The sequence below is a fragment of the Aquila chrysaetos genome, chromosome 22, assembly GCF_900496995.4.
Source record: "Aquila chrysaetos chrysaetos chromosome 22, bAquChr1.4, whole genome shotgun sequence".
Lineage (NCBI taxonomy): Eukaryota > Metazoa > Chordata > Aves > Accipitriformes > Accipitridae > Aquila > Aquila chrysaetos.
The window spans coordinates 5,629,254-5,656,598 of record NC_044025.1 but is presented as its reverse complement, the minus strand read 5'-3'; the positions used below and the strand labels follow the sequence as shown (position 1 = coordinate 5,656,598).

General features: G+C 40.0%; 1 protein-coding gene across 6 annotated transcripts in view; it reads left to right on the top strand.

Moving 5' to 3' along the window:
• Positions 1 to 27,345, top strand: part of TENM2 (teneurin transmembrane protein 2) — a 715,493-nt gene that overhangs the window by 506,648 nt on the left and 181,500 nt on the right. For all 6 annotated transcript variants that reach the window (XM_029997792.1, XM_029997790.1, XM_029997793.1 and 3 more), the window contains one exon: positions 21,476 to 21,710. In XM_029997792.1, coding sequence (XP_029853652.1) covers positions 21,476 to 21,710 — 235 coding nt within the window. The remainder of the gene's footprint in view (positions 1 to 21,475; positions 21,711 to 27,345) is intronic.

The following is a 27,345-nucleotide window of genomic DNA, read 5'->3' as shown; positions in this document are numbered from 1 at the left end:
AGCAGCCCAGCAGCATGCCTGCACAAGCCTGACAGTGACGGTGCCAGATAGATAATTCAGGGACCACAAATAAACGATGAGTTATTTCTAGCTTTTATGAATCGTGAGATTCTATTTTTTTTTTCCACATCCCCCATAAAAACTGAGGCAGACAGCATGCCTGTCTCTTACAGTCGTATCAAATGTGAATAAACAATGCCTGTAGCACTGTAGCTCTTTAATTTATGATCTAGAGAAACCTTATTCTGTTTTTACTATGCAACGTCTCCTTGACCAACAGCTTTGTTTGCGGTTGCACTGGGCCTCTAATTGCTTGGAGTTAGAAAATCACATGTGTAACCTAATGATACCAGAAGAACCAATGTGTTACAGTTGCACCTGAACTGGTTAGTATGAGTCTTGTGAATTACCAAAAAATGACAGCAGAAGAGTATTGCCTCTTTCAGTGAAGAATTATGAAGTGTTAGAAAATTGAAGACAATATATTATTGTGTATCATTTACGACAGTAATATAAGTACTTACGCTGTGCCTAAGTAATGCCTTTGTTTTTATTTTGCTCTGTTGATGCTGCAGTTCATTTGAGCAACATATACCAATAACTGGCTTGACTCACAAGTGGAAAGAATAATATATATATAATGCAAAGCAGTTGGATTGAACAGGAAGCTCTAACCTCATTTATGCAGTTTATGTCGAGCCGTAAACTGTGCTTATAATATGGGCACAGGACTCCTCCGTTTGGAGTTGGGGATACCTCAGTCCCTTTGACAAGTCAGGGATATTTTGGGGTGGACCAGATGCCTGCCACTCGTTGTATAGCTCGGAGTGCCCCAGCCTGGGCTCTGACCTCGCTGCTGGGCACTGCTTCTTGACCATACTGCCCACACTGGAAAAGCCCCAGGAGTGATAGGTGCTGCACAGCCACACTGTCAAAGAGAAGTTGCTGCTGAACCATCTGCAGAGACATTCAGTTCGGTATCATCCAGCCAGGAATCTGATCTCTGCACAGTAGATGTGTATGCAACATTTTTAAACAGCTCTGCACACTTATAAAATATCTTGGGCTTGATCAACAGATCTGACTGTTACTGTAAGCTGGTATTTGGGTTTCCCATGTGATTGGTTAATATATGCCAGTGGAGAAATATGTTGCTGCATCTGTTTTGGCAATGTAGGTGATCTCACAACAGAAATGCTGGGTCATGACAGCTAAAAGAATGCCTGTCCTTCTGAGCAATAGCAGTGCACCTGATTGTCAGCTCTGAAACCAAATGATTGTATTCATGGCTTCCTGCTGTGTCCGGGGAGTCAATCACAAGCCATCTTTTGGCTACTTGAGCTTTTGGGTAAGTTTCTTTCCTTTATTAGTCCAAGACGTATCATCTCACCAAGCTAAATTCGGTGCTTGTAACAGAATTTGTTTTTCACAACACTAAGCATGAATGAGGCAGGATGGGTGTAGGATAACACATAACACCTTCCACACGTGAGCGAATGATGCGGCATTTCCTGACTTGGCATATTCGTGCATGTTAACGCAAGGTATGTCGTAAGTCAGCCGATAATTGTCTTTCACTTCTGTAAAAAGGATGCAGCATGCAATAACTTGATGTCAGAGCTGAGCAGATATGCTGCATTTTTATTTTCTTCCATTGTTATGCATTTAGAATGTTATTCTGGAATATCTGCTATATTACAGTTATTTTCATTGGTCTGTTTACAAAAATTCATCCCTCCACACCTTTTTCTTCTTGGAGTTCATTTAGGTAGTTTATAATCAATAGTTAATAGAATTTCAAGTTGCTGTTGCATTTGTCAACACTGAATTGCATCTCCTATCCCACCACCTGTTACATAGCTTTGCTTCCTTTTGAAGGACCGCCTGGTATATTGTAGTTAATGATTTTTAACGAAATACTATAACTTTTAGACTTAGCAAGATTTGTTCCCTATATATCTTCTCAATTTTCAAGACCTTTGTTAAGCACTCTCTGGTAGACTATTTCCATTCCATAAACGTTTTCCAAATGAAAATATTTAATTCACTGCCTGATTATTGCCTTTTTCTTTAACAACCATCTATTCCTATCATAAATTCCTGATCTACATGTTTAAATCTAATTTTAGTTGGCATTACAACTCCTGTATTGATATAGAAGAGCTCCTTGATCTCCAAAATTCCTGCTTTTTCATTTTTTATATGCTAATGCGTGTAATATATCTCTGCCCTATGATATTATAGCTGATTTTAATTATGCAATCCTTAATTCTTATTCTTTGAGCAGCTTAGCCATCTTGTTCTCAAACTTGCTCAATATTCTCGGTTTTAAGAATGTGTAGGCCCTTTGACATGCTTCTCAGATTGTCAATGGCATGCCAGCTATGTTGTGTGCTCTAGCTTCTTTTCTAATGTATCTTTAATTTCTGTCTTATATTGAGTGCTATTTTTAAAAAAAATTAAAATTGTGGAACTCTGAATCTTAGTATTTAGGAATTAAATTAATTTAATACCTAATATGTTCTGAAAGCATTAGCATTCAGAATGCATAAATAACTGCATCTAGTGGCTTCCCTATTTCCCTCTCTGTATGTTAAGGGAGAAGTAACATTTGAGCAAGTCATTGAAGCTAGTGAATGCAGCTGTCGCATTACTTGATCGTGGTAGTGTTGCCTTATGATTACATCCACTGGCTTGCTCATGTCTGTCAAGTATATGAATTTACGAACCCTGTATTTCTCGGCCTTCTAATACAAAACCTGATTTGGAACCCGGAGTTCCTGCTAGGTTTATTTTTCATAATATTTAACCTGATTTATTTGTGATGTGGAACAATCTCATGGTGTTCCTTGCATGTTTGACCTGTCATTTAGAACTGCTGTATCACCAGCACAAACAAAATCTGCTATTAACTCTTAGACCATGAAATATTTCTGTTGTTCCAGTCTACAATTTTTTCTCATAATGAAACAATGGCAGTGACAAACAAGAGAAGAGATTGCATTCTCAGTTTGACACCGGCAGCTGTATTAGACTCTCTGCTTAAGTTTGCATTTCGTTTAACTGTAGAAGATGTACCTTGAAATACAGTTTGGTAAGCTTAATTATTTTTGCTTGATTCCCGTAATATTTCAAGATATGTGAAAATGAATCACAATGGGAGTTATCATATGCTTTCCTAAAAATCTATAAAGGTTATAAAGGGTAGATATTGCTTTGTTGCGTTACACCATTTATTATCCTCTGTTGGTGCCGTAAGTCCTTTTATTTCTTTCAGTTTGACTTTAGGAGTTCTGTCTAGCTTGAATTATTTTATTTAAACCTTACATTGTTTCCTTCATCAGAATCATAATTAATCTTCTGTCCGCTTCTTGAGAAGTTTGGATTGTAAGCAACTTGATGCCACCCATCTTGGGTGATACAGGAACACAGAGCATGCAGGAACGCAATCCCATTTAGGGAATCCCGTTTGCTGTTGAATACAGCTCAGAAAACTCAAGTGGCAGTAGAACTCTCTGCTAACGGCCGCACTTTCAACAGTGCAGAATTTCACAGTAAGTTTTGCTTTCAAACCAGTGCTGCTTCCTCCCTGACCCGCCTGCCCCTTGCACCGTGCCCCCTTCACGGAGCACGGAGCATAGAAGTCCCAAACAGTCCTTATAACTACCATGAACTTAGTGTGAAATAACGTTCAAATGTCTTTAAGGAAAAATAGAAGATTCATATGTGCAACGTATATAGGTATGTAACTTCCGGAAAGAAGAAGAGGGAAGGAGAAATACAGTTTTACCACAGGAAATTTTTGTATATAATGTCGTACAAACAAAAAACTGGAAGGACTCTTCCAGCCTGCAGGGAGGACTTCTCCCTGGTGGGAACTCGTGCCTTTGAATGGTGAACACAGATTACACACCGGGAAAGGAGGAACGAAGGAAATGTTGTTAATCCTCATCAGAAGCATACAGTCATGATCAAGTAAAATATTGTAGGCATATATGGTATTCATAGTTTGCCCCATTGATGCAGTTTTTCCATTCAACCCTCAAGAAAATTTCTTTTACTATCCAATTAGTTTTTATTTTATTTCTAGTGAAGATTCGTAATATTAATTACCAACATAAAAACAAAGATGCAGTGCACTGAAACAAATGGATGCATTTTTATGCTTAGATTAAAACATTACTTGTAATTGTTTACAGTGAAATCTCCTTGCTGTCACAGTGGTGTTAACGGGGTTATAAACTTTTAAGTTCTTAAAAGGAAACAAAAAAGTATATTATCTTCTAGCTATGGTGTAATCTACCATTAGTCACCCAAATATTGCTGCATTTACACTGTATCATGTACTTATCAAACATCTATATGACTCCTTAACTATTTCCAAAACAAAAGAGTCATTATTTACCCACTGTGAAAATAGCCTCGTGTTAGTGGTATTAGAAATCATTAGCTCTATTAAGTCCGTTATCAGCTATGCTAGCAGCTGGAAATATCCTGCAGCTCAGGAGGGCTCCAAAATGTTCCCCAGTCATTATTTTCTAGATCACTTTGTTTTCTTGTACAGTGAAAACAGATTATAATCACATTCAGCCACAGGCAAAAATAGAAGTTGACAACACTGGTAGAAAAAGATTTATGAAACTTTTCATTGCTTGGGGCAGTATTTTGTAACAAGATAACAGTGTTGTCCCTTAGACAGGAGCATGAGTGAACAGTTCAGCTATGTCTTTCTATCGTCTTGGTGCACTGTGTCTCAAAATGACACAGTTATCACACCATAAATACAGCCCAAAGCATTACAGATGTCTATAAGCAGGATCCATATTAATTGTTAATGTGTAAAGAAGAGAAGATTTGATTATGTTAGCTTAGGAAACAACAATCTATTTTTTTGAAGAGTGTAGAATATAAAGAAGTATCAATTTTGTCTTGTCATTGCTTGCTTTAAATAGGATTGACTCCAAAGATGGTATCTTGAAGTATTGACATTAAAATAATTCCTTTATCAGTCTTTGCTCTGGGTGAGGTTGGCCCTTCAAACAGTATGTCTAAGTGGCAGGATTAAAATAATGTCTTGAAGGTGGCTTAAGATCATGGGTTTGTTTTTTTTCTTTAGCACAAGCATTTTTTGCCAAAACTGCTCCTTCTTGAGAAAGAAAAATAATTTAGTTTTGCAAAAGCTACAGTGTTGCAAGAATAATGATGTGTCCATGAAAGTATCTTTTTAATTTACTGGTTTAGAGGTGTATAGGTAGTGGCTCCCTGTTTTTAAAACCCTCTGAAATAGTACTTGAGGTTTAAGAAGTATATGTCATAGGACTTCCCAGTAACATCTCTGAATTTGGAAACAAGACAGTATTACTAGGACTAAGGGGAAAGGTGTACATTACACAAACTGCTGCACATTTGTAACACTAATCAAAAAAAGGCAGGTGTGTATTTATAAGTAATTACAGGTATAGATATGTCTATAGTAGACATATGGCTATATGTGATATAGCTATACAGATAAGCCTAAAGTACGTAGTACGGTTTACCCTATTCAATGCTGCATTCCTCCTGCCTACGCAATTCCCTTGTCCCGTCCTTGACAGCTCTCCTGGTTGTTTCCCTCTCTCTTAATTTACCCTGAATCTTGCCTGAAAAGAAACACAAACCGTCCTGGCGGAGCTCCGCACCTTTTTCTTGTCCTCCTTTTTCACCTTGCCTGCTCCGCTCTCGCGGTTCCCCGCTCAGAACGGTGCAGCACCCAGCACCGCGGGGAGGTGGTTCCTCCACTGCCTTTGCTACCCGGCTCCTGCTCCTCCCCTCCTCCTCCCGGCGATGTTCTTCCAACTCCTCTTCCCTGCCCCGTTGGCTCTGTGGCTCTGGGCAGGCAGAGCCCGGCCGTGTCCCAGGGCCGGGGGGGTACGCCTGCCCCCCGCCCCGGCAGCCCAGCTCCTCCTGCTCGGCACGGCGGCTCGGCCGGGAGCTCGGCTCGGGGCCAGCGGGGTTGTTCCCCGGCAGGTAGGGATCCGTTTTGTGTGTCGGGGAGGGTGCTGGCCTGCGTATTCCTGAATACCCAGCACCTGTATATGCCCAGATAGCAGGCTGTGCCTAATAAATTGTTAACATGATATGGATAAATTCCATCACTTCAGAAATTCTACTGTGTATATGCTTCCTTTTTCATTTATCATCTAGGGTAAATTAGTATAGGACTGATTCAAACTGAATCTCTAACTCTCCCTGCTGTTCACGTGAAGAGCTGAAATCTGCATCAATTGAATTCCTGTCTAGAGCATCATCTGAAGTATTTGTAACTAAGGCCCTAAAACTGTTACAAAGGTAGTAGCGTGCCACTTCTTTTTATGCAAAACCCACTTTGCTATGACATATCTGGAGCGGTAGGAAAGGCTAAAATGTTTATTTTGCCAGCTGACCCACGTGAACAAATAGGTACAGAAAGATTGGAGTGGGAATTGTTACATTTTATGTGATGAATCAGGTCTTGAAACGGGCTGAGACTAATTTGGTGCTGTGCAGGGCTGTCAGAATTCCTGCCAGTTACGGAAGATGTTTGACTCTTATGCAAGAATCGCAGTAACAGTTTTAAGCAGAATTATTTGACTAGGAAAAAAGCTGTTGTGTGTTTCTACTTTCAGCTGTAAAGATACTCCACACACATGGGGAAATATGGGAAAGGAGGATGGCATTTAGGGAGGAAAATTCGTAGCAGTGTTTTATCTGACTAGGAAGTGAGATTGTACGGAATTAAGATGAAGTACCTGATTTTGCATTTCTATGTCACCAAAAGATTATGGACCTTTATGTTATTTGAAAAAATATCTCAAACATATAGAACAAGGTGTGTAGGTGAGTGGGAATTTCATATTTCAGTGGATGCTACAGAAAGGTTTTTTTGCTGTAGACATATTTAAGGATATTGTCTTTAACACAAATCATACTTGTCATACTTATATATTTCAGCAGTGGAATTATACAAGTTAATAAGTCCTTTGTGATGCTGTGAGTGAGAGATGATTTGTTGTTTTGTTGTTTGTTTTTTTTTTTTACTAGGAGTTTAAGATGGATAATCTTGGAGGGTAGATTGTAAGAGATGATGAGCCGAGGGGTGAATCTCCTGAACTATTGCAGAGATGGCAGAACAGGAAAAGAAATAAAAACTACAAAAGGAAAGTATGAAAAAAACCCACAAGCTAAAGATAGTAGGTGGCAGAAAGAGAGGGCTGAGAAGGAATGGAGCGATGGTATTTAATGATGAGTTTTTCAGACACCCTCAGAGCTCTGGCACTATGAACCAGTCTGTTAGAGCAGGGTGGTGCTGTATTTGCGCGTGGTGTTTCACTCCATAAAAGGCATTGCACCAAAGTGCTATCTTCCTCTTCCCTTTCTTATTCCTTTTCCTTCTCTTTTCCGCCTCTGAAAGGCTTTCCATGTCACTAACATCGTACAGTTCCTTTTTCTTTCCAGTAACACCTGCACCATTGCAACCGCAAAGGTGGAATATCCCTTCCTGCCCATGAGTGGGTTGCCCACTGTGCAGATGGACAAAGCTCTTGTTCAGCACGTCCACAGAATGTGCTCCTGAGAAGATCTCAGGCTGCTCGTGCAACTTTCCTGTATATACCAACCCAATGCCCCTTCGAGTCTGCGGTGTGCTTTTCTATTTCATCAACAAGGAGTCTGAAGCAGGGGCTCGGGGGGATTCAGTGGCTCGGACACCATCCTCATCACTAGGTTCCATGCTCAGCTAAGGGCTTCTTTGGTACAAATAGCATCTTTCCTTGAGTTTTAAGCCAATTTCATTGTAGTTTGGCACAGCAGCACAGAGGTGCCCAGTGGCTGAGGCGGCTACCATCTAATGTTGTGGCTCCAAAGTGCCATAAAGTCACGGCACCTTTTTGCCAAAAGCAGGGGGTAGGCAGCTTGCAACAGCCACACAGTGATACCCAACGTATACCTACCTTACTCTTCACATGAGTCTGTCGCTTGTGCCTGAATTTGACTCTGAGGCTGCTTTAGCAGCAGGTTTCCTCTGTTCAGAGGGTATTTTGCTGCCAAAACATACTTTTAATGAGAGGACCAGCTGTTCTCCCTCAGGACCAAGCTTCCACTTGCTCCTTAGTTTGCTTCTTAATTGTCTTATCACTGATGAATAATTTAATAATTTTTTCTTGAGTATTTCATAAATTTAGAGTTTTGTGGAGTCTCAGTTAATAAAAAGACAACATACAACAACAGAGTTAGTTCTCTTCCCCTCCGTTCGTGGCACAGCTTGCCGTATTTCCCTAAGCTTGTATCAAACAATATGCAAGTAAATTGAAATAGTGAAACCGTATCAAGATGTCTGTCAGCATCCTACACAGATGTGTAGTTTGGGTTTTATTCCAGACTTCTTTTTTATGATGTAGAAAATATGCATGGAACAGTCTTTAAGCTTTAACGATGATTGACTTGCATGCCCTGTAGAGGGTAGCTTTTCCTCTTACATTTCTGTTAAAATGTACTAATTAGACATTAGCTTAAAAATGTAATCCTCTCCAATGGGTAGAACTTGTGTTATGTATCATTTGGAAGATCTATGATCAGCTGTGGGGCTTTTGTTTGGGGTTTTTTGGTGGTGGTTTTTTTTAACAGCTAGCTAAAAGGTCAGGCAGAATGATATTGCATTTCTAGATCTTTATCCGATGTAGAAGTTGCCCCATTTGTTTCTGTTTACTGAAATACATTATTCAAATACCCTGCATGAAAAAAAACAAAACAAAACAAACAAACTTGTTTGAAATAATAGTTAAACTTAAACATGGGTTACTTTCTGTTAGCACTCACTGGAATTAGTTTTCATGTGTTTTAATTTGTTATGACTGGAGAAACATATGTACCAGATGAGGAAAGCTTGTTGGAAGAATACCAGGTGAAGGGTGAAACTAGGGGACTAGGGTTCGGTGACACAATTCAATATTAATTCATTGCTCTCTGTGTTTCAGTTTACATGCCTGTAAAATTCTGATAACATCCTTACCTTATGAGGCTTCATTTATGAAGCACCTTAAAAAGAACACACGGCAAATATTTTAGAGAACACTAAGTATTATTGTTATTATTACATTGTGGTTGTTGGCATTGATCAATTCAGCATATGTAACATTAACTACGAACAGTTTTGAGAGAGAAAAACTCCATAGTCTGCGTTGCCAGAGTACCAGGTTACTGAGTTTTATGATCCCTTTCTGTACCATGTTTTACTCTTCAGTTTAGCATCTCTTCTTCCTTCCCATGTTTGTAAATATTTCTTTCAGAAACACCTAAAATAAAGTCTTTGCTATCTGGGCATCCATGTGCCTTTGTGACTATGTCAAAGATAACCATAATTTTTGAGAGTTGTGTTTGATAAAACATCATACTTATTGCTGATCCAGGTGCCATATGCATGTACCCACCTGTGATACCTTCTGAAGGTGCAGTTTGATTTTTTTTGTTATCAGAATAAATTTCCCCATTAGTGAAGTTGTCTGAGTTGATAAATGAGTGTAAATGAAAATCTTTCACACATACTAGTAGCAAGAAAATTACTAAAAATGAATGGATATCATAATTTAATTTTTCTTTTAATTTGTAAGAAACTGTTATTGGCTTGGAGAAGCATAGCTACCTAATAGCAACAGTTTAGCTAGATAAGGTTTGTTTTTCAAAGTAATTTGATTTTGGTTCATTCCATGTTAAGTAGGGACACCTAATAAGTAACCCACTACCTAAAACTATAGATAGCTGTAATTTACTGGTAATAGTATAAAGAAAATAACTTTCACTTAAAATACTGGAGATATTTGGGGAAAAAAATATCCTTTTGACTTTGGAATTTCTTAAGCTTGACTCCTCTTTTTCTGAATGTTCCTTGGAAAATGTGGTTGATAAAAGGTCCTTGCAGAAAAGCTTTGATGTGTTGAGCGTGTCTCTATAGATAGCTATGAAGACTTAACACAGATTTTTCTTGCATGTTAATTTAGAAATAGGAATATTGTGTGCTGTCATTCTGTATCATAGTTGTGATAACAAACCAAACTAGTCTTATTGGATTTTAAAAATACAGAATTGCAGCTTAATATCTACTAAATTATTAGTGTCTTGCCAAATTGATGCAAATGGGCTCCCTCTTCTAGTGGGGACATGAGAGGTGGAAACACTGACCAGTCCATGAAACTGCTTCAAAGCACATGGATGGTGGGGACTCTTGAACCAGGTGTGTCAGACTAAATCTAGTCCAAATTTACCACCCTACACTATCCAAAGAGCATATAGTGTAGAAGAGGGGGTCTAGGACCTTCTGTTCTCACTACTGATCTGTTTGTATTGTGCCAGATGACTTGCTGATCTCCATATAACCTATACATATAACATGCATAATCATCAAGAAGCTTCCTTTGTATGTAGAAGACTACTATCACACTAGTTTAAGAGCTTATAGGACATTTTTATTTAGCATCTTTTTCCCTTCGTTTCTGCTGACTCTTTCCTTGCCCCCATGTCTTAAAGAAGCAGAATTCTTTGACTGACTTCAGAATCCTTTTACCTCCTTTTCTTCTGTCCTGATTTCACAAGTCAACTTCAGTGTCAAAAAGCTTTGCACCTTGGTCTGTGGGTTTTCTGAAATTCATCTGTCGCATTAGGGCTTTAACTGCCATGAACCTTTTCTGTCCAAGGGATTCCAGCAATCCTCACACATTTTAAAGCAGAGATTTCAAAGATAGGTTTTGATTACTTCTCATCATTAGAAAAAGCTGTTAGCAATTTTTGCAAGGTCGCAGATGTTTATCCAGAGGTTTTAGCCAAACTGCAGTCTTGGTATTTAACTACTCTCCAGTCTCCTATGACTTTAGTTGGGTAAAATGTTGGGGTCATCCTCTTTTCCTATTTTAAATTCTTCTTTAATATTGCCACTATCATTATTGTGAATACAGCATTGCACCTGAGAGCTCTTTTCTCTCTTTCTTTTCATGGTACTAAACTCCACTTCGTACTGCAGTGGTCTTGGACATTCTGAAGAAAGAAACACTATGTACTTCACTTATCATAGCTACTTTTATACCTTGCATAGAAAATGGAATCTGTTCCCTCATTACTCAATTAATACCATATTTCTATGGCTCTTTACTTGAGTGTCTTTGCATTGCTGGTCTTCTCAGAAAAATGGAATCACGGCCTTGAGACAAAGAAGGACAGGTAAAGATGATGTGTTGATCTGAGTACCTGGGATGCAGCTGTGTTTTCAAAAATGTATGCCTTCTAGATAAGGGGTAGGACTGTGCTGTTCGCTCTTCCTTTGACACTGGGAACAAGAAGCATTGCCAAAAGACATTACAGTTCCCTGCATTCTGTTTGTTCTGGTAATGTGGGAGCACTTCAGTGTTTGGTGTCTGCCAGTATGATTACACAGTCTCTTCAGGCTGTAAATGCGATGGCCTTCTCCATGCTGGAGAAGCGAGAACAGTGCATATTCAAAGTGGCAGCCGAAAGCTTATAGTTGCATTGTAATTATGGTATCAGAGGCAGGCTGGGTAAACAGGGCAGAGGGATGTCAGATAAGCGAGCGGGTCCCAGGGAATGAGTAGTGACGGTGTTTTCTTTTTCACTGATTGTAGGTGATGAGACAGGTGTATTTTATAAAAAAAAAACAAAGTAAAAAAAAAAAGAAGACAGACCCATAGCCTTGTTCCGAGAGCCTCTTCGAGCTCACATAATAGAGAGTTGCACTGAGGTTTAATGTCCTGATGAGGACTAAGTTTCTGCAAGATGCGGGTGACGCTGTTTAGATAAGACAACGCTTGGTCTTCTCCAGCTAATCAAAGTCTTCAGTGGGCTGTTTCATTTCTTCTTCGCTAGAGAGTGTTTTTCTAGCTTGCAGTAAATTTGTTCACGGTAAATGCAGCAGCAGTTAAGTATTTGATGCGGTACTATTGAGAGGATGGCTGGACAGCATAAGCTCAGCGGGTGCCTCATCACGATGGTGTTAGGCAGTTAATTTTCCTGCTCTCCCAGCTGACCAAAAGCCAGCTGCAGCCTGAAAGCTGTTTCGCTGTTGGCGTGGAGCTGTGCCCGAAGCAGCACACCTTGCCCCTCGGGCGCGAAGCGGAACGCAGCGCGGGGTCAGCGCGGGGAGGTGGTGGTTCCCAGACCAGACCGGCGCTGACCTTCCCCGCGCTGGGCTGGCCGCGGCTCGGCCCCGCACTTGGAGTCCGTTGATCCCTGGGCAGCGCCTGCTGGCACCTGCGGGGGCTTGGCTTTGCCTTCGCTCGGCCCCGCTGAGGGAACGGGACGGTAGTTTGCCAGGCGCCCGCACGGCGCCGAGGCCGTCCGTGATGGGGACTGGGATCAGCCCCTGGAAGCCAGTCACCTCAGACATCGTATTTTGAGGAGTTCTAGCCCGGCTGCAGCACCCAGTGACAAAGACCGATTGTTTTTGTGACTGAAATTCTCCTGTATTCATTCTTCTGTTTTATCATGTGTGATTGTGGGGTGTGTGGTTGGTTTTTAGTTTGGGGTTTTTTTCCCTTCATACACTAAAAACTCTTAATTAAAAACTTTTGTTAGAAATGCTGGCTTATTGTTGGCTCGTTTGCTGCCGAGTGATAAACTGTGTGAGGGCGTTCATACACCACCTTACAATACCCTGTATTTTTACTCATTAACCCATGGTTTCATCTTCCGACTAACAGAAACTGTTGTTTGTGGTAGCTGAAGTTAACCTCTCTGGTACGCTGAAAAGTCAGGCAACTTCAACAGGACTTGTTATTTGAATGGTTTGTGATTTTCTTTTTTGTCCAATACCAACCAATAAAGAATTCAAACCAAATTCTACTGCCTATGGAAGAAATGCCGGTCATGTAGTATTGCCCCTTGCGATACCCTGGAGGCAGACAAGTACTTGTTTCTTTCTTACACTTATTCGTGTCTTGCCTGGTTTTAAAAAGAGAAATAACCTATTGAAAAGTCTGGTTCAATGCAACATATACATTGCATTATATTTGCTTTTCTTTACTACAGCATTATGCAACAGTCCTCTTACTTTTTCCATACAGTCTACACAAATTATTTTTACCTGTTCTACATGTTGGGTAAAGTAAACTGGCTTTCCAGGAGCTGTGAAATGGAATTGTCCCAGGAAGCTCCTCCAGGAACCTTGGATTTACTGGTCGATGTCAGTAAGTCTTCATGTTAACAATTCTTATGTATCAGTGTTTATTTCCACCATTTGATCATCAGGTGGTTCAGCCTAAAGGAAAAACTGGTTTATTATTTTCATGCTTTCTTTGGGCTGAAGGGGTAATATTGTAAATATTTCTGGGGGAAAAAAAAAAAAGCTCAGGGAAAAAAAAAAAAAGCTGAAAACCCATGGAAGAGCATTGTAGTAAGATAGAATGTGTTTGGGGTTTTTTTTAACAAGAAAACTGGTCTATTTTTGTTGATACTGCTGTTGAACTGAAAAAAATTCTAGATTTGTGTGCAGTATGCATTATGGCGAATCATCCCAAGGCAGTAGTGTAAGATGGAATATGAAAAAATTTCAGCAGTTGACAAAAGTTAGTGTTGCTAGGAAGTGATGATAGTACTGCCTGAGAAACAGAAATTACTTGATGCTGAAAGCCATGTTCAATATATTCAGTTTCATTAAGAGTTCAGCTGCCAAACTTCTCAGTGGTGAAACTTGACATTACAGACTCTTAGAACAACAGAAGGATTCAAAATTGTTACTCTGCTGATAGACCTTTCCTTCTTAAAGGATCTGCAGTACCTGGAAGGCTGATTTATTAAAAAGCTTGCCTAGGCATTGCTGAGGTCTCAGTCTCCTATTAGATCATCTCTCTGACACAGTTACTTTCAGTAATTTATTTTGAGAGAGTCTTTCTTGTATAATTTTTTTATGAGGTTAGGTTTAAAAAAAAAAATTTATTTTGGACAATGTGTAATATGTTTTGTGATGTTTCCGAAATAATCAAGATAATGTATTGCATTAAAACACCTGTGACTAGCATTTCTTTTGCCCCCTTGGAAAACAGCTTTGTGTGCTAGCTGACTGGGTTATGTAAAATCCAAAGTACTGCTGTAATAGCTTTGGGGATGACTTTCTATTGCACCTGACTCCAGACTCACAATGAATTGGAAATTACAGTACAATTATTCTTATTTCACTATGCAAATTTTCAGGCTCCCCCTTGGACTATCCAGGGATACAGCAGTTTTCAAGCTGTACTCCAATCAGGAAAATGTCACCAGGCTTACACTGCTGGCCTAAATATTTCTGTTCATAAGTTTCCGTATGTTGTTCAGAAAAATGTAAGTCTTCATTTTCTCTTTGGTGTGATTCTCGGTGTATCAAATTGTGTAAGCTTTAGAGAGGGTTTGTGTAAGTCTCTAGATAGTGTTCAACTCTTTCCCATTCTGTAGAAACAGCTATATAGAGCAACATTTAGCATTCTGCAGTAAAATGTTCCATGGTAATTATGACAGTAATGATGAACTTTATTGCTTAGAAATATATATGTACACTTTTCTTTTTAGATCTTCTTACATCAGTGCCTTCTTCAGACAGAAGTCATATATCTAAGCTAAAGAAGATAAATACACCCTTAGTCTCTCTGAAATATGTTTTATATCTATTTCATTATTGGAAAACTAGATGAGAAGGTTGATTGGGAAAGATGTGCAATGCATGGATTGTTTTTTTAATTGGAAAGACGACTTTTTTTTAACCTCTCTGTGACTCATTTTTATGATATGTAAAAATAGAAATAGTATGCCTACCTTTATATATATATACACATAGATACATATATAAAAGTATCACAGGACACGGAGTCCACATAAAGCATTATTATTAAAGCAATGTGCTTTGTCATTGACTAGCCATTCTTTTATGCAGCTGATGCACCTCGTGCAGTGTGATAATGAATACTTCAATGATGTATTTCAGCAAATATAATTAGTACATGGTATCTCAGATAATACTATTTTGTAGGGCAGTGGTATTTAACCTTTTTTGTAGGTGACTCTCACTTGAGAAAATTGTTTATAGGACTGTAATCCCTCAAGTTAGACTCCCGGTGAATGGTCCTAGTACTTTGCCTTTGCTTGCATGAGTGTGCACACCACTTTTTCACAACCAACCAACCAACGCACGCGGCACAAAGACCAAATCTGCCATTTCTTTGGCTCCAGCAATGCTGAGAACAAGCTAATATTCCTGCTCCGAGCAGGCGGATTCTGTCTAGATGCACTTGGGTATCTGCACAGACCGACTCAGCGCCTCTGGTTTCGGGAGCGCGACGGGGTCGCAGTTGCACTCTGTGTACGCGGCAACAACTCGGGTCTGGCAGAGTTAATTTGGTTGCTGCTGCTTCTGCCTCCCGTGCGATGAACTCGTGCCCGGCAGGCTGGGAGCCGCAGACACAGAGCGTTTGACTGGCTCCTACTGCAGTAGTATCTGATTGCCTTGTAAGTGGTAAGGTAATTTACCTTCAGCACTCCTGCGAAGGATATGGATAAAGACGCTTATAGATAACAAGTGATTCGTCCACAATCGCTCAAGGGTTGGCTCAGTCAGAGTAGGATATAGAAACTATGACAGAGTCCTAGACTTTATCCATTAAACCACCTTTCCCCTTTTCTGTGATTATCTGGATATTGTGGGTAAGCAAGGGGGTATTTTTTGTTTGGTTTTTTTGTTGTTTCTTTTTTGCCGCAGCAACATTTAATTTTCTACTCTAATATTGTGCTGAGGAGATGGCTGCAGTGCACTGGCAGAGGCTGATAAGTGACTTACAATTTTATACCACACGTTTACTGAATTTTCAGTTTGAAATGTACAGTCTGGGATGACAGCCAGTCATTCAACCTATTCTTGCCTCAAACACTGTAAAAACACGCGGACAAAAGAAGGAACACCCTGGCAAGTGTTTTGGGTTTACAACAACAAGAGAGAGAGTTAATGATATCCATGGTTATGCGCGAGATAACTTGCTGCTTTTACAGCGTATGTTGAAAACATTTTCAGAACATTTAGATTCCATTTAACTGTGGCCTTGCACAAAATAATGTAGAGAATTAAAGCAAACGAACAGAAGAACTGAAGCAGACGTAGCACAGAAGAGAGTCTGTATTGCTGGGAAGGACCCCTGGTCCCACCCCGCCAAACTCCAGTGAAGGCCGAAACCCCAGGGTGAAAGCTGGCCACGGAGACGGCAGCTCCTTGTGATACTGCGTTCTATTCCTGGGTGTTCAAACGCTTTCTTTTCTTCCTGACTCTGAGTAATGTGATCTGCCTTTGAAGATGAATTTAGCTTGGAAGGTGGCCCTGTGGTTCTGTGAAAAAACTGTTACTCATTGTGATAGCAGATGATGTGGTTTCCTTGAGAAAACAGTGTGCTGGAGTTATCTGAATAAAGAACTAGGAATACTGAAGACTGGGTTTCTAATGCTGGCTAACAAGGATTTTCTGTGGGTTTACTTAATTCATTTCTTCTTTCAGTGCATCACCTTCGTTATCTTTTTGTGTTCAGTATTCGTATTGTTTAGAAGAATAAGGAAATAGCCGCATCATTTTCATTTCAGAAAAATAATATATGTTTGGGTTTTTTCTTTTAGTTCTTTTGTGAAAAGGATTGATGAGGAGGTGTTTGTATGTGTCTCTAGCATTTAATCATGGCACAGGGGATAATTCAGCACAACTAAGATAACATCTACATTATTTTTTTGAGGTAGTATTGACAAAGAACTGGGACGCAGGGAGGCGATTGCTTTGCTTAGATTAGGGATGCTTCTGATTCTGCTTTGAATTTAATCTCTGAGGCGGGAGATTAGCCTGTTCTCTTCAGATCATTGTGTTGCTTGGATTTAGCACGTGTGTTAAGTGGGTGTACCAAAGCCTCGAAAGAACTTTGAAAAATAGTTTGACCATGTTAAAGCAGATCTGAATTTCACTTTGTATTCTAGGCAACATTTGAACAGCAAAAATAGCTGAGAAGTGATGTTTGGGAGTGCGTACTCGGGAGCACGCAGCCGTCGCTGTTGTACCTGTAACGCCGTGACGTCCAGTGGCTTTCCCTGGTCCCTGAGGTTGCCAGGCTCGTGCCAGAAGACGCCGGGTAGGACGCAGCAGCGCAGGCTCCCGAAGGACCTGCGCCAGCCGCCCGTCACACAGCGCTTCCCGTGGCAGCCCTGCGCTGTGCGCGGCACGGCAGTAACCACGGGCTGGACTTGGGGCTGCAGATCCTTTGCTCTTTCTTGTGTATGCAAAAGAAGGGAAGATCATAGTGACAGAATTTTGCTCGGGGTTGGTTTTTTGGTGGTTTGGGTTTGCTTGTTTTCAAGGAGACAAGTGCTATTTTGCATCTTGGTTTAGCTGAATTTTACCTCTGTGCTAGCCTGAGTTGTTTAATTGTTTCACTGGATAAAAGAATGGACAGAACAAAACTTTTTCTTTTTTTTTTTTTTCTTTTTTAGCATTTCAGTTCTGATTAAACCCAAATAAGTCAATTGGATAGCTTATGACTACCTCAAAGATATGTAGATCAGACTTTGTATTCTTAGATTACTTAATTAGAACACGATTTATCCTCACTCAACTTCTAATTTGCAATGAGGAGTGTTGATGTTCTTGACCACAGTAAGATCTCTTGAAGAATCTCATGTTGATTATATGGTCATCGGGCCCTGATTTTTCAGAAGTGCTCAACACAATCAAGGTGTACTAAAATTAATTAGAATTAGGTATGTTTGTCTATTTGTGAATTTAAATCAGAAATTAAAAAATAAAAAAAGCCAAGATATGGAGGGTACCGGTATTTCAGATTTCCAGTTATCTGATTTTCATTGTGGTTTTAAGAGACTTCTCCTTAAAACCTAAATGTTTTGAGATATTGTGTAGTGTATTCTGGTGAAACCCCTAATTCATGTAATAATTGAGAAAAGGTGTAATTTCCTCTGTATCTTTCCCCAGACATATACTGGCAACTGCTATATATAAAAAAAACCCAAAACCCAAAAAACTCTTTCCTGATGTAAAAAGCCAGAGGTACTCCATCAAGACACTTATTGTGTTTAAGCTTCCAACTAATAAAGCAATTTGCAAGAGGCCGCAGAGCATATCATGTCATAAGATACATTGTGCCAGTCCTTTAGGCTGCTGATCTTTTATTACGGGGCAAGTGATTTACTTTTCTGAACTTCAGAGCTCAGCAGATTTGCAGGTACTGCTGTTGAAGTTTTAATTTCGGCAAAGATGCTCATAAAGAAGTGCTCAGATGTTCAGATGTGAATCCAATTTTATATCCCTGGCAAGTTCAATAGTCTTCAGCTTCTGCTTTTGATTCATTTAAACAGGTTTATGAAGAAGCAGCATATTAAGCTTTTATCTCTCTCATATATACACAAGTGTGTGTGCATGCTCCCTAGTTAGTACTTTATATATATATAAGCTTTTATATGTTTTAATATAAACTATATAATATCTATATAATGTTGATATTGGTATTTGTTTTATTATTCTATATTAAATGCTACATTCATCTTACACCAGATTTGTGAGGTTTTGCAGCTGCAGTATATGTTGAGTTACTTCCGCAGAGCTTATTTTGCGCACTACATTTTATTTACTGTGTGGGAACTGAGTCTTGAGGCAGATTAAATTAATTTGTGGTAACTTGAATTCAGTTCTTGCTTCCTTAATCTTTCAGAAATTCTGTTTATTCTTATTGATGTGCAGTTGGCTCACTTTTAAGAACAGCCTCTATGATTTTGTGGTTCCAAGATTCAGAGTCTTTATTTAGCTGGCACTACTGTGTCTCTTGGAGCAAAACTTTTTTGTTTCTGTGGGTATGACTTTTCTATATTTATCCTCCGAAAGGAAAAGCCGCATCCAAAGTAAGTTAAGAAAATATGAAGCACATGAATCTTCAGAAGTAATTTTTAACACAAGGGCACACATTTGTATTTTATCATTCATAAATATCCACTTACTGAAATCCAAGCACGCTTTGTTTAAAGCCAGAACACAGACCAGGAGAGTAATTCCACTTAAGCTGCTATGCGTGTGGATATTGTCCAAACACATTTTCTTCCTGCTGCGTCTTACTCCACATGCTGTTGGGGAATGGCAGAGGACCTAGTGTAGATTAGACATTTGATGTTCTAGGGGTCCAAATGGGGGTGTTAAACATAAAATTTTCTGGGCTAAACAGTCTCTTTCAAGCTTAGGTAAGACACAGCCGAGGCAAGGATAGTGAGGAGAGCAGCACGTATGATGGCCCTAAAATTTAGGGTGCGTTCATGAAAGGTGACTTTGTATTTAAAGCAGTTGACGCTACCATAGGCTGAGCATTCAGGCAAGAGACATTTTAAAAAGATAAACAAACTTCTGTGCAAATTTAAAACAACATGTGAAGTATGCAGAATTTATTATAATTCACTTCTTAAAGTTTCTTGTCACAGGACTTCTACTTGCCTTGCGCAAGTCCCAGTAAACCTGTCTGTCTCTTCTTTATTGGCCTGTGCTTCCCCAGGCCCACAGTAACGCTTAAGAAAATTAATGATCTCTCTCCAAAAAACCTCTGTTCTCTTTCTGTTCCCTGGTTGTATTGCTGTTAGGAGTAGGTGTTCTCACTAGCTTTTCCCTGGGGCGGGCAGTCGGCAGAGCAGTGCCAGGAGAGGAGCTGGTCCCAGGGGTGTTGAATAGAGTCATAGAATCAATTAGGTTGCAAAACACCTTTAAGATCATCGAGTCCAACCGTGACCCTAACACTGCCTAGTCCACCGCGAAACCGCGTCCCTGAGCGCCACATCTACCCACGTAGGCAGAGCCCAGGCGGGCGCTCAGGACCAGGCAGGACACAGCCACTGCTGCGGCGCGGGGTGCCGTGCCGGTTTGCCCCTCTGATTGCCGGTGTTTGAGCTGCAATATCATGTGGTTTTCCCTACACAAAAGACAAGAGACTGGTTACTTCTCCTTTCTTGGATGGCTTAACATGAGAGTCTAAAATATCTCCCTGGTTATGGAAGGTGCTTTCACCAGAACTTTAGCATTCAGAAGCCTGAAATGATGCACCGATTTCAGTTCCTGGCTGTGTGGCCTGATTCTCAATGGGGATTAATCCCCCTTGAATGGTTTGGGGTTTGGTGGTTGGGTTTTGGGTTTGGTGTTTTTTTTTTTTTTTGGGGGGGGGTGTTCTTTTTTTAAATATTGACCTTAATTAACTTACAGTTAATTAATCAGTTCAGCAGTTTTTCTATACTTCATTGTTTCATATAAAAATAGATGTCTAGCTGCAAATGGTTTCCCCTTGTGATGTTTTCTTTTATCGCTTGATTCATTAAGTACAGAATGTGCTTCAGTTTCTAAAAAAAACTATACATCATTATAATTATCATTTCACTAATATTACTTTTTCTGATTATTGTTCACTAGAAAACTACAACTTGACATAATGACTAAAGCATGCGGTTCATAACACACAGTGTTTGTTTTCTTTAATCTCTTTCGCTGTTTTTCTTAGAAGTAAACCCTTGCAACATGTGGAATTGCACTTAAACTTATTTACCATTCTGCATTTATGTTTAGAAAAGTGACTATGCTAGAATGACACCTTCTTATTCTGTTTTCTTTTCATGTGCTTTTTTTAATCCACTGGCCTCATTGATTAGAAAAATTTATTTTCATTATCAATGCGAACATGTCAGTATTCAAAGAATGAGAAAAGTTTATATCCTTCTTTATATCTAAAAAACATCATCTGTCATTTTTCAGTGAAAGAAGCTGAAAGAGTAGCATAATTTTCAGATCTTGGTGTGTGTTTGTGGCATTACTAAATAGAAAAATACAGGCCAAATCCTGATCACATGGAAGAACATGAAAGATATCGTCATTGCATTGTTGCTCTCTTTTCATATTTGGAGTTTAATCTTTCACTGGCACAAACACTGTTCATTTGAAGCTGGTAAAATAACAGTGAATGAGAGAAGATTGAGATCTCTGATTAAGTTTTATAGAAGACTAAAGATGGTATTCTCCAAAGCTGTTTTTAATCCCTTAAGGTTCATCTCCTTAAAGTCCCTGATACAAACAGGGAGGAAAAAGTTCTTCTGGGTGGATATACAGAATGGTTAAGCTAGACTGCTGCGCTGGCTCCTCCACAGAGGAGCCTTTCTCCAGGGAGAATCCATAAAGAAGTATTTTTAAATCTAAGTATAGTCTTCGTGAAAGTCCCAACTGTGCAACCTCAAAACTCTGGTTTATATCTCTGATCTCTAATAATCACTGATCTGATTTAACCATGTTTTAATGCCTACAGGTCCAAAAGGCATGCAGGTTTAGCTTCCTGCTTGTGGGGTTTGGCTTTTTTTCCAGGCAGCGGTCCCTTGAAAATGCCAAGGAGAATAGTATCATCAACACACATTTGTGATTTATTTTTCTTTTCTATTTTAGGCCCTTCAAATCATCACAGCCAGTCAACGCTGAGGCCACCTCTCCCTCCTCCTCACAACCATTCACTGTCCCATCATCATTCCTCTGCCAACTCCCTCAACAGGAACTCGCTCACAAATCGCCGGAACCAGATCCACGCGCCCGCTCCGGCGCCCAACGACCTGGCCACCACCCCCGAGTCCGTGCAGCTCCAGGACAGCTGGGTGCTCAACAGCAACGTCCCGCTCGAGACCAGGTGGGTCGCGTGGACGGACACCCCCGGGGGATGCCAGCGCACGGTTCTCTGACGTGCGCGGAGAAAACGGTTTGGCTCCTTAGGAGATGGGGTTTAGTTCACTTTCTGTCAGCGATGGTTTTGGCTGACACAGCGTTGGGAGTTAGTGACGTTAGAATACCTGCCAGCCTCTGATTTGCTTTGCGTCGGAAGGTAGATAGGTGACCATCTCTCTGTTCATTTTAAAGCCTTTTATTCACTTGGACCAGCCCTGCGTACAAAACTCATGGTATTAGCACAGCATATTTTACTCACAGGCTCAGGGACGACTTACTTTATAATTCATATTGACTGTGTTGCTGAAAAATTATACATTTTGCCTTCCCTGCAGTAACAAACAGAGGCTCATTTGAAATTATGCATTTTGGAAGACCTTGAGATACAATCCCAGATTCAAGACTGACAGTACTATAATTTTAATTTATATTTCATCCAGTATGCAAGCTCATTTTAATCTCTTCTGTACGTGTTAACAGCTTGATGCCCGTGGGGCAAACAGTTGCATATAAATGAAAAGGTGCAGCACTTAGGCCTGCCAGATAAATAAATAAATAAATGCCTGACATGCTGCCGTTCTAAATATTCCGGTTTGTTGTCATTTGGGGTATGGAATGTCAAACATATTTAACTTGCGCTTTAAATAGCGGAGCTGGCAGAGCTGATCTCCCAGAATTTAAAATCAGCCATTGTGGTGCTGAAAAAAGCCATTGGAATAGTCGGGTGTTCTTGCTTGCCCAGAGAGCTCTGAACACAGCGTACAGGTAGAGGAGCTGGACTGTTTATAACGCTGCTCGTACCGTGGCTTCAGCTGCTTGGGTGCCGCAGCTTCTGAGAGGTTTGGTCTGCAACCTTCCGGGAATTTAATGCCGCTCTGCTGAATTACACCCAGAGTAGCTAGGTACGGTATAGTTACGCTGCTGTGCAGTCCCAGCCCAGTCCCTCCCAGATTTTCATTAAATATTGCCTTCTGGTTTGGAGCTCTGGGAGAAGTTGGTATAGCTGGATTGAGGCTTACAGCACCCAGGCCATTGTTATTCAGTGGTTAATCAGTGGTTGTAGCACCATGGGGAGCAAATGAGACTGAAAAGAGCAGGGAGTCTGTGCCCAGTCTGTGCTCCTGTGCCATGTTGGAACACGCACAAGGAGCTTCATTCGCATTGCCCTACTTTACTAAAATGGTAACATGGGTGCCATGAAGAAGGGGGGGAGAGGGTGCTGAAAAGCAAATGCAACTTATCCTAAAGCCTGAGGTGTCCAAAAAAAGAAAGGAAAGGGATTCTTACTTACTGAAGGTTTGGAGCTAACTTTGGCCAAAAAAAAAAAAAAAAAAAAAAAAAAAAAATATGGAGTGAAGCTCGGCTCTTAACTGCTGCTTCTGTGAGAGCATCTGCTACTATTTAGAACTTAATTTTGCCATCCTGAATTTGGTATTTATTGCTAAGAACTACAAGATAAAAGTATTGGTCCTATTCAGCAATTGTTGCTGTGTGGTTCGTTGCCCAGGATTATAACATACCTTTAATTCTAGTGTAGAGTGACCCCTTACTGTTCCTTGTCCATCTGTTTTCATATGAAATTGTTCTTGGGTACAATAGTACGTGAAATATGTCATTTCTGATGGCTTAAGATTGTCCCAATTTACCAAACACTTTATATGGAGGGAATTCCTTGGGATATTCACAAAAGGATTCTTTGTCATAATACTGGCATCCCTGAGAAACAGAAGTGGGCATTTGTCTGGCTCTTTTTCTTTTACTGTCTGATTTTGTGCCTATTCCCTCTCAGCGGAGACTATCAATTCCATTACTGACTTTGGTTCTTCTCATTTTCTTCTTTTTTTTCATCATAAAACCTCCAGGAATATATATGTATTCATGTTGATAACAAAAGGTTACTTTGTGAATACTGTTATTTTTGGAGGCTGCAAGATACCTGGCAGTTAATTGGAGCTTTTCCGTAGATAGGTTTGTCATAGGCAAGCATTAAGATATTAGAAAACATCCTGACAGGATTGCTGTGTTCTAAGACTATTCCAGAATTGCTTCAGGATCGATTTTTCTTCTTTTCTGAAATTACACACCTGACAGGACTTGGTGACAAGTTTCATCACAAGAATATTAACTCAGAAGATGATGGGGGGGTTTTTTGTTGGTTTTTTTTTCTGGTTTGCAGTGAGTTTTGCTGAAATTGATGCCTGCAGATTCATTGGGGACTTTCAGAATTAGCCTGTAATTCTTTCACTTTAAAACTGGTATTTCATGTACATTCATAGCAGTAGCCACAGAAAAAAAAAGGACACTTGGTAACTTTTTAGTTCAGCCTTTACTTTACAGCTTTAGCTTGTGAAACGCTGATCCCTCTTACGCTGCCTCTTCACAGTGCACTACTGCATAATTTTTTTTTCTTGTCGTCAGTTTATTAATCTCACTAGTGGAGTGCTCAGGAGGCAAAGCCAGCACTTGACAGCACCTGCTTTATCAGGAAAAAGTTTCACAACTTTTAGTTTTCACCTTTCAATTACCTTCAGTAGATTCTGCTCTCAACTGAAAATAATGTGCAAGTGGTCACATTGCTGATTATGAAACAAAAAGCTGTACCTGAACTGTCTGAAGGGAATGCTTTATGTCAGCACTACAAAACTCAGATCACAACTTAGATTCCAGACGTCTCTTTATCTAACAGTACCGAGCGCTGAAATCATTGAATAATACAATGTGCGTCTGCATGTTGGGGTTGTTTTTTTTTTTTTTCTGGTAAGAATGTTTTTCCCTTCCCTTCTTTCGCTTGCCATCTTAGGCAGTTTGGGCTAAATTCAGACTGTTTGGAGACAGCACATTTTCCACATATAGCCTTGTCCACCTCTTGTTTCAATATTGATGGGGGGGGCGGGGCAGGGCGGGGAGTAATCGCATTTGGTTTAGTTTCTTTGTGATGTAAAGTAAGCTTTTACTGCTTGCACATGTTTTCATGTACCCTCTTCAGGCAATTATACCCCAAGTCTCCATGTACCCTTTGTGGTTGTGTATTTTTTACCTAATTATGCTTAGCTGTGTTGCAGTAGCTTGTTGCTTTTAGTGGAGTTACAAGATTGCAAAATGCTTATACAGAGTTGCTAATTGTGCTTTTTTAGAATCATAGAATGGTTTGCGTTGGAAGGGAACTGTAAAGATCATCTAGTCTAACACCTCTGCCATGGGCAGGGACATCTTTCACTCGATAAGGTTGCTCAAAGCTCCGACCAACCTGACCTTGAACACTTCCAATGATGTGCGCTTGATTTTAGTGTGCTTGTTTCTGGTTCAAGGCAAACAAATTCGGACTGTATCTTCCCTAGTCTGCTGCTTCTTTATGACTGCAACAGGCCCCCAGGCTGGCTTCATAATTGTTCTGTTTTCTTTGAAATAAGGGTCCGTAATGGAAGGGTTGAAATATCTTTAACTAAGGATGCCGTAATGCATCGCCGTAGCATTTTTATGGTGCTATTTTTATGGTTCATTTCTGCAGTACTTAGATGCTTTACCTTTAGGCTCGGAGCTGCTGTTTAATGCTCTTTAACTTTTATTGTCCTCTTGCAGTCTGTTTCAAACCATCTCCTCCTCCTCCTTTCCAAAGTGCTGGTTTCTACGTTTTCCAGTTAAGAGGTGTTCCTTTATTGCTTCTTTAATCATTGCTTTCGAAGAGGATGAATGATGAAAATACTACCTTTGAACATCCCGGTGTAGGTCTCATTACTTCCAGACAGCTAGAGAGGCAGTGCTCTGCTTTAAAGCTTGAAATGCTTTGAGGGCACAGGGAGAAAAGTATGGCTTTGCAAGGAAGGTTTGCATCACTCTTTGCACTTTAAGAGTCCTCCCTGGTACGGGAACCTCACACAGGGCCATCTGCAGGCACCGGTCAAAAATGGAATGACTCGTAAGTGGGGATAACAGAAGAGCTTTCATGCATGGGTGTTTGACTAAGATTGCCTAATGTGCTAATGCCTGTTCCGGTACTTTATATTGATGTTAATTTAGTTGGTACCATTATAATTAATAATACTTAACCCAAGAGAAAAAAGACAAAATGAAATAGAAATTAGTGTTTTAGTCCCCTTTAGTCCCCTACTTGGTCTCTTACTCTGAATTATTTTCAGTCCAGATCTTTTACTTGTAAAGATAATTTTGTATGGATGTCTATAATTTCTTTGAGCTTGCTCACAAGGAACTGTTGCCAGGCTTCAAGGAAGACTGTAATGTACTAATGTTTCTCCTGTATTTCAGGAGAAAGGATCATGGTCACTCTTCTGCTGATTACAAAATCAGTTACTTTAGATCTTGTGAGCTCTAGTATAAAAGCAGTGGTCCAAATCTGGGGTCATTTAAGCAAAGTTCAATTTAAAGACTGAGCAATCTGAGAATTAGCCTTAAAACAACCCCCATGCTGCTCTTCAAAATATTTGCCTGCTCCTGGGGTTCAAGCTATATTTCTTACTTTGCCAGTCCAATTCCTACACAGTCATTCTGAGTGAGCCTGAGGAGAGAGAGCTAGGACAGAAAGGGGAGATTGATGGATGGAGTAGCAACGTAAGTTATATCCTCGTCTGCACCAATGCAGTGCATGAACTCAAAATCATGGGGCATCATAGGAGGGAAACATCTGCGCTCAGCATTTTTGTAGCTGCAGCCTTCCGGGCAGTGAAGGAATGAATGCGGTACGCGGTGGCTATGCATAGGCTATGGCAGTCCTGGCAAAAAAGCCAAGAAAAGAGTACATGAAGAGCGGGATTTAGTGCTAAGTGTTTGTTTTGTTTTGAAGAAAGAAATTAAATATCTGACATGTTGTTAATACTGCATTCAGATGCTGTACCACGCTAGGGTGTCAAGATCAGCTGCAGAACTTCTGAACTGAGTATGTAAACTTGAAGTTTCTGAATGTGTAGAAGTTCCAAGTTACAGCCGCTCTCCACAATTGTCTGCCTATTTTCAATGATGTCTCAATATTTTGATATCTTTATACATAATGCAAAATGTTCTGGAACAGAATAGTGAAATGAAATTTCTTTTCCTTTTGTTAATGCAAATTTCTAGGATATATTCAGCATAACACAACTACTTGGAACAGTAAAATAACTCTTCACTCTAATTTTGCTTTGTCTTACGTGGCTTTCTCTTACCACTTAAACTATATGGCTACAGACATATATGCTAGAGCAGTTTAGTCCTCTGAGTTTGAGGGCTGGGGCAAGAACTGACTCCTCTGTTCTCTTGTTCCTGCATGTGAAGGTTGCGGGAAGGTTGTGGACTTTCCAAATAAATGGGATCTGCATAGATAGAGGCTGGACCTATTTAAAAATCAAAAGCATTTTAAAGAGTCAAGTAAAGCACAGTCAAAAGCATCCCCAAGGACTTCGCACACATTTGGGCCACGTACTTGGATGAATTCCAAAAACATTGTAGAAAGGTCATTTTTAGCAGGCTACTGTAATATTGTTTTCATAACAAATGTAGACTCTGATAGGAGAGAAAAAAGGGTGAAGGAAAACACTACAAAAGCAGGTTATGTAATGAATGATGGTTCAGAAAATCAATCTAGATATACTCCCACTCACATACACATA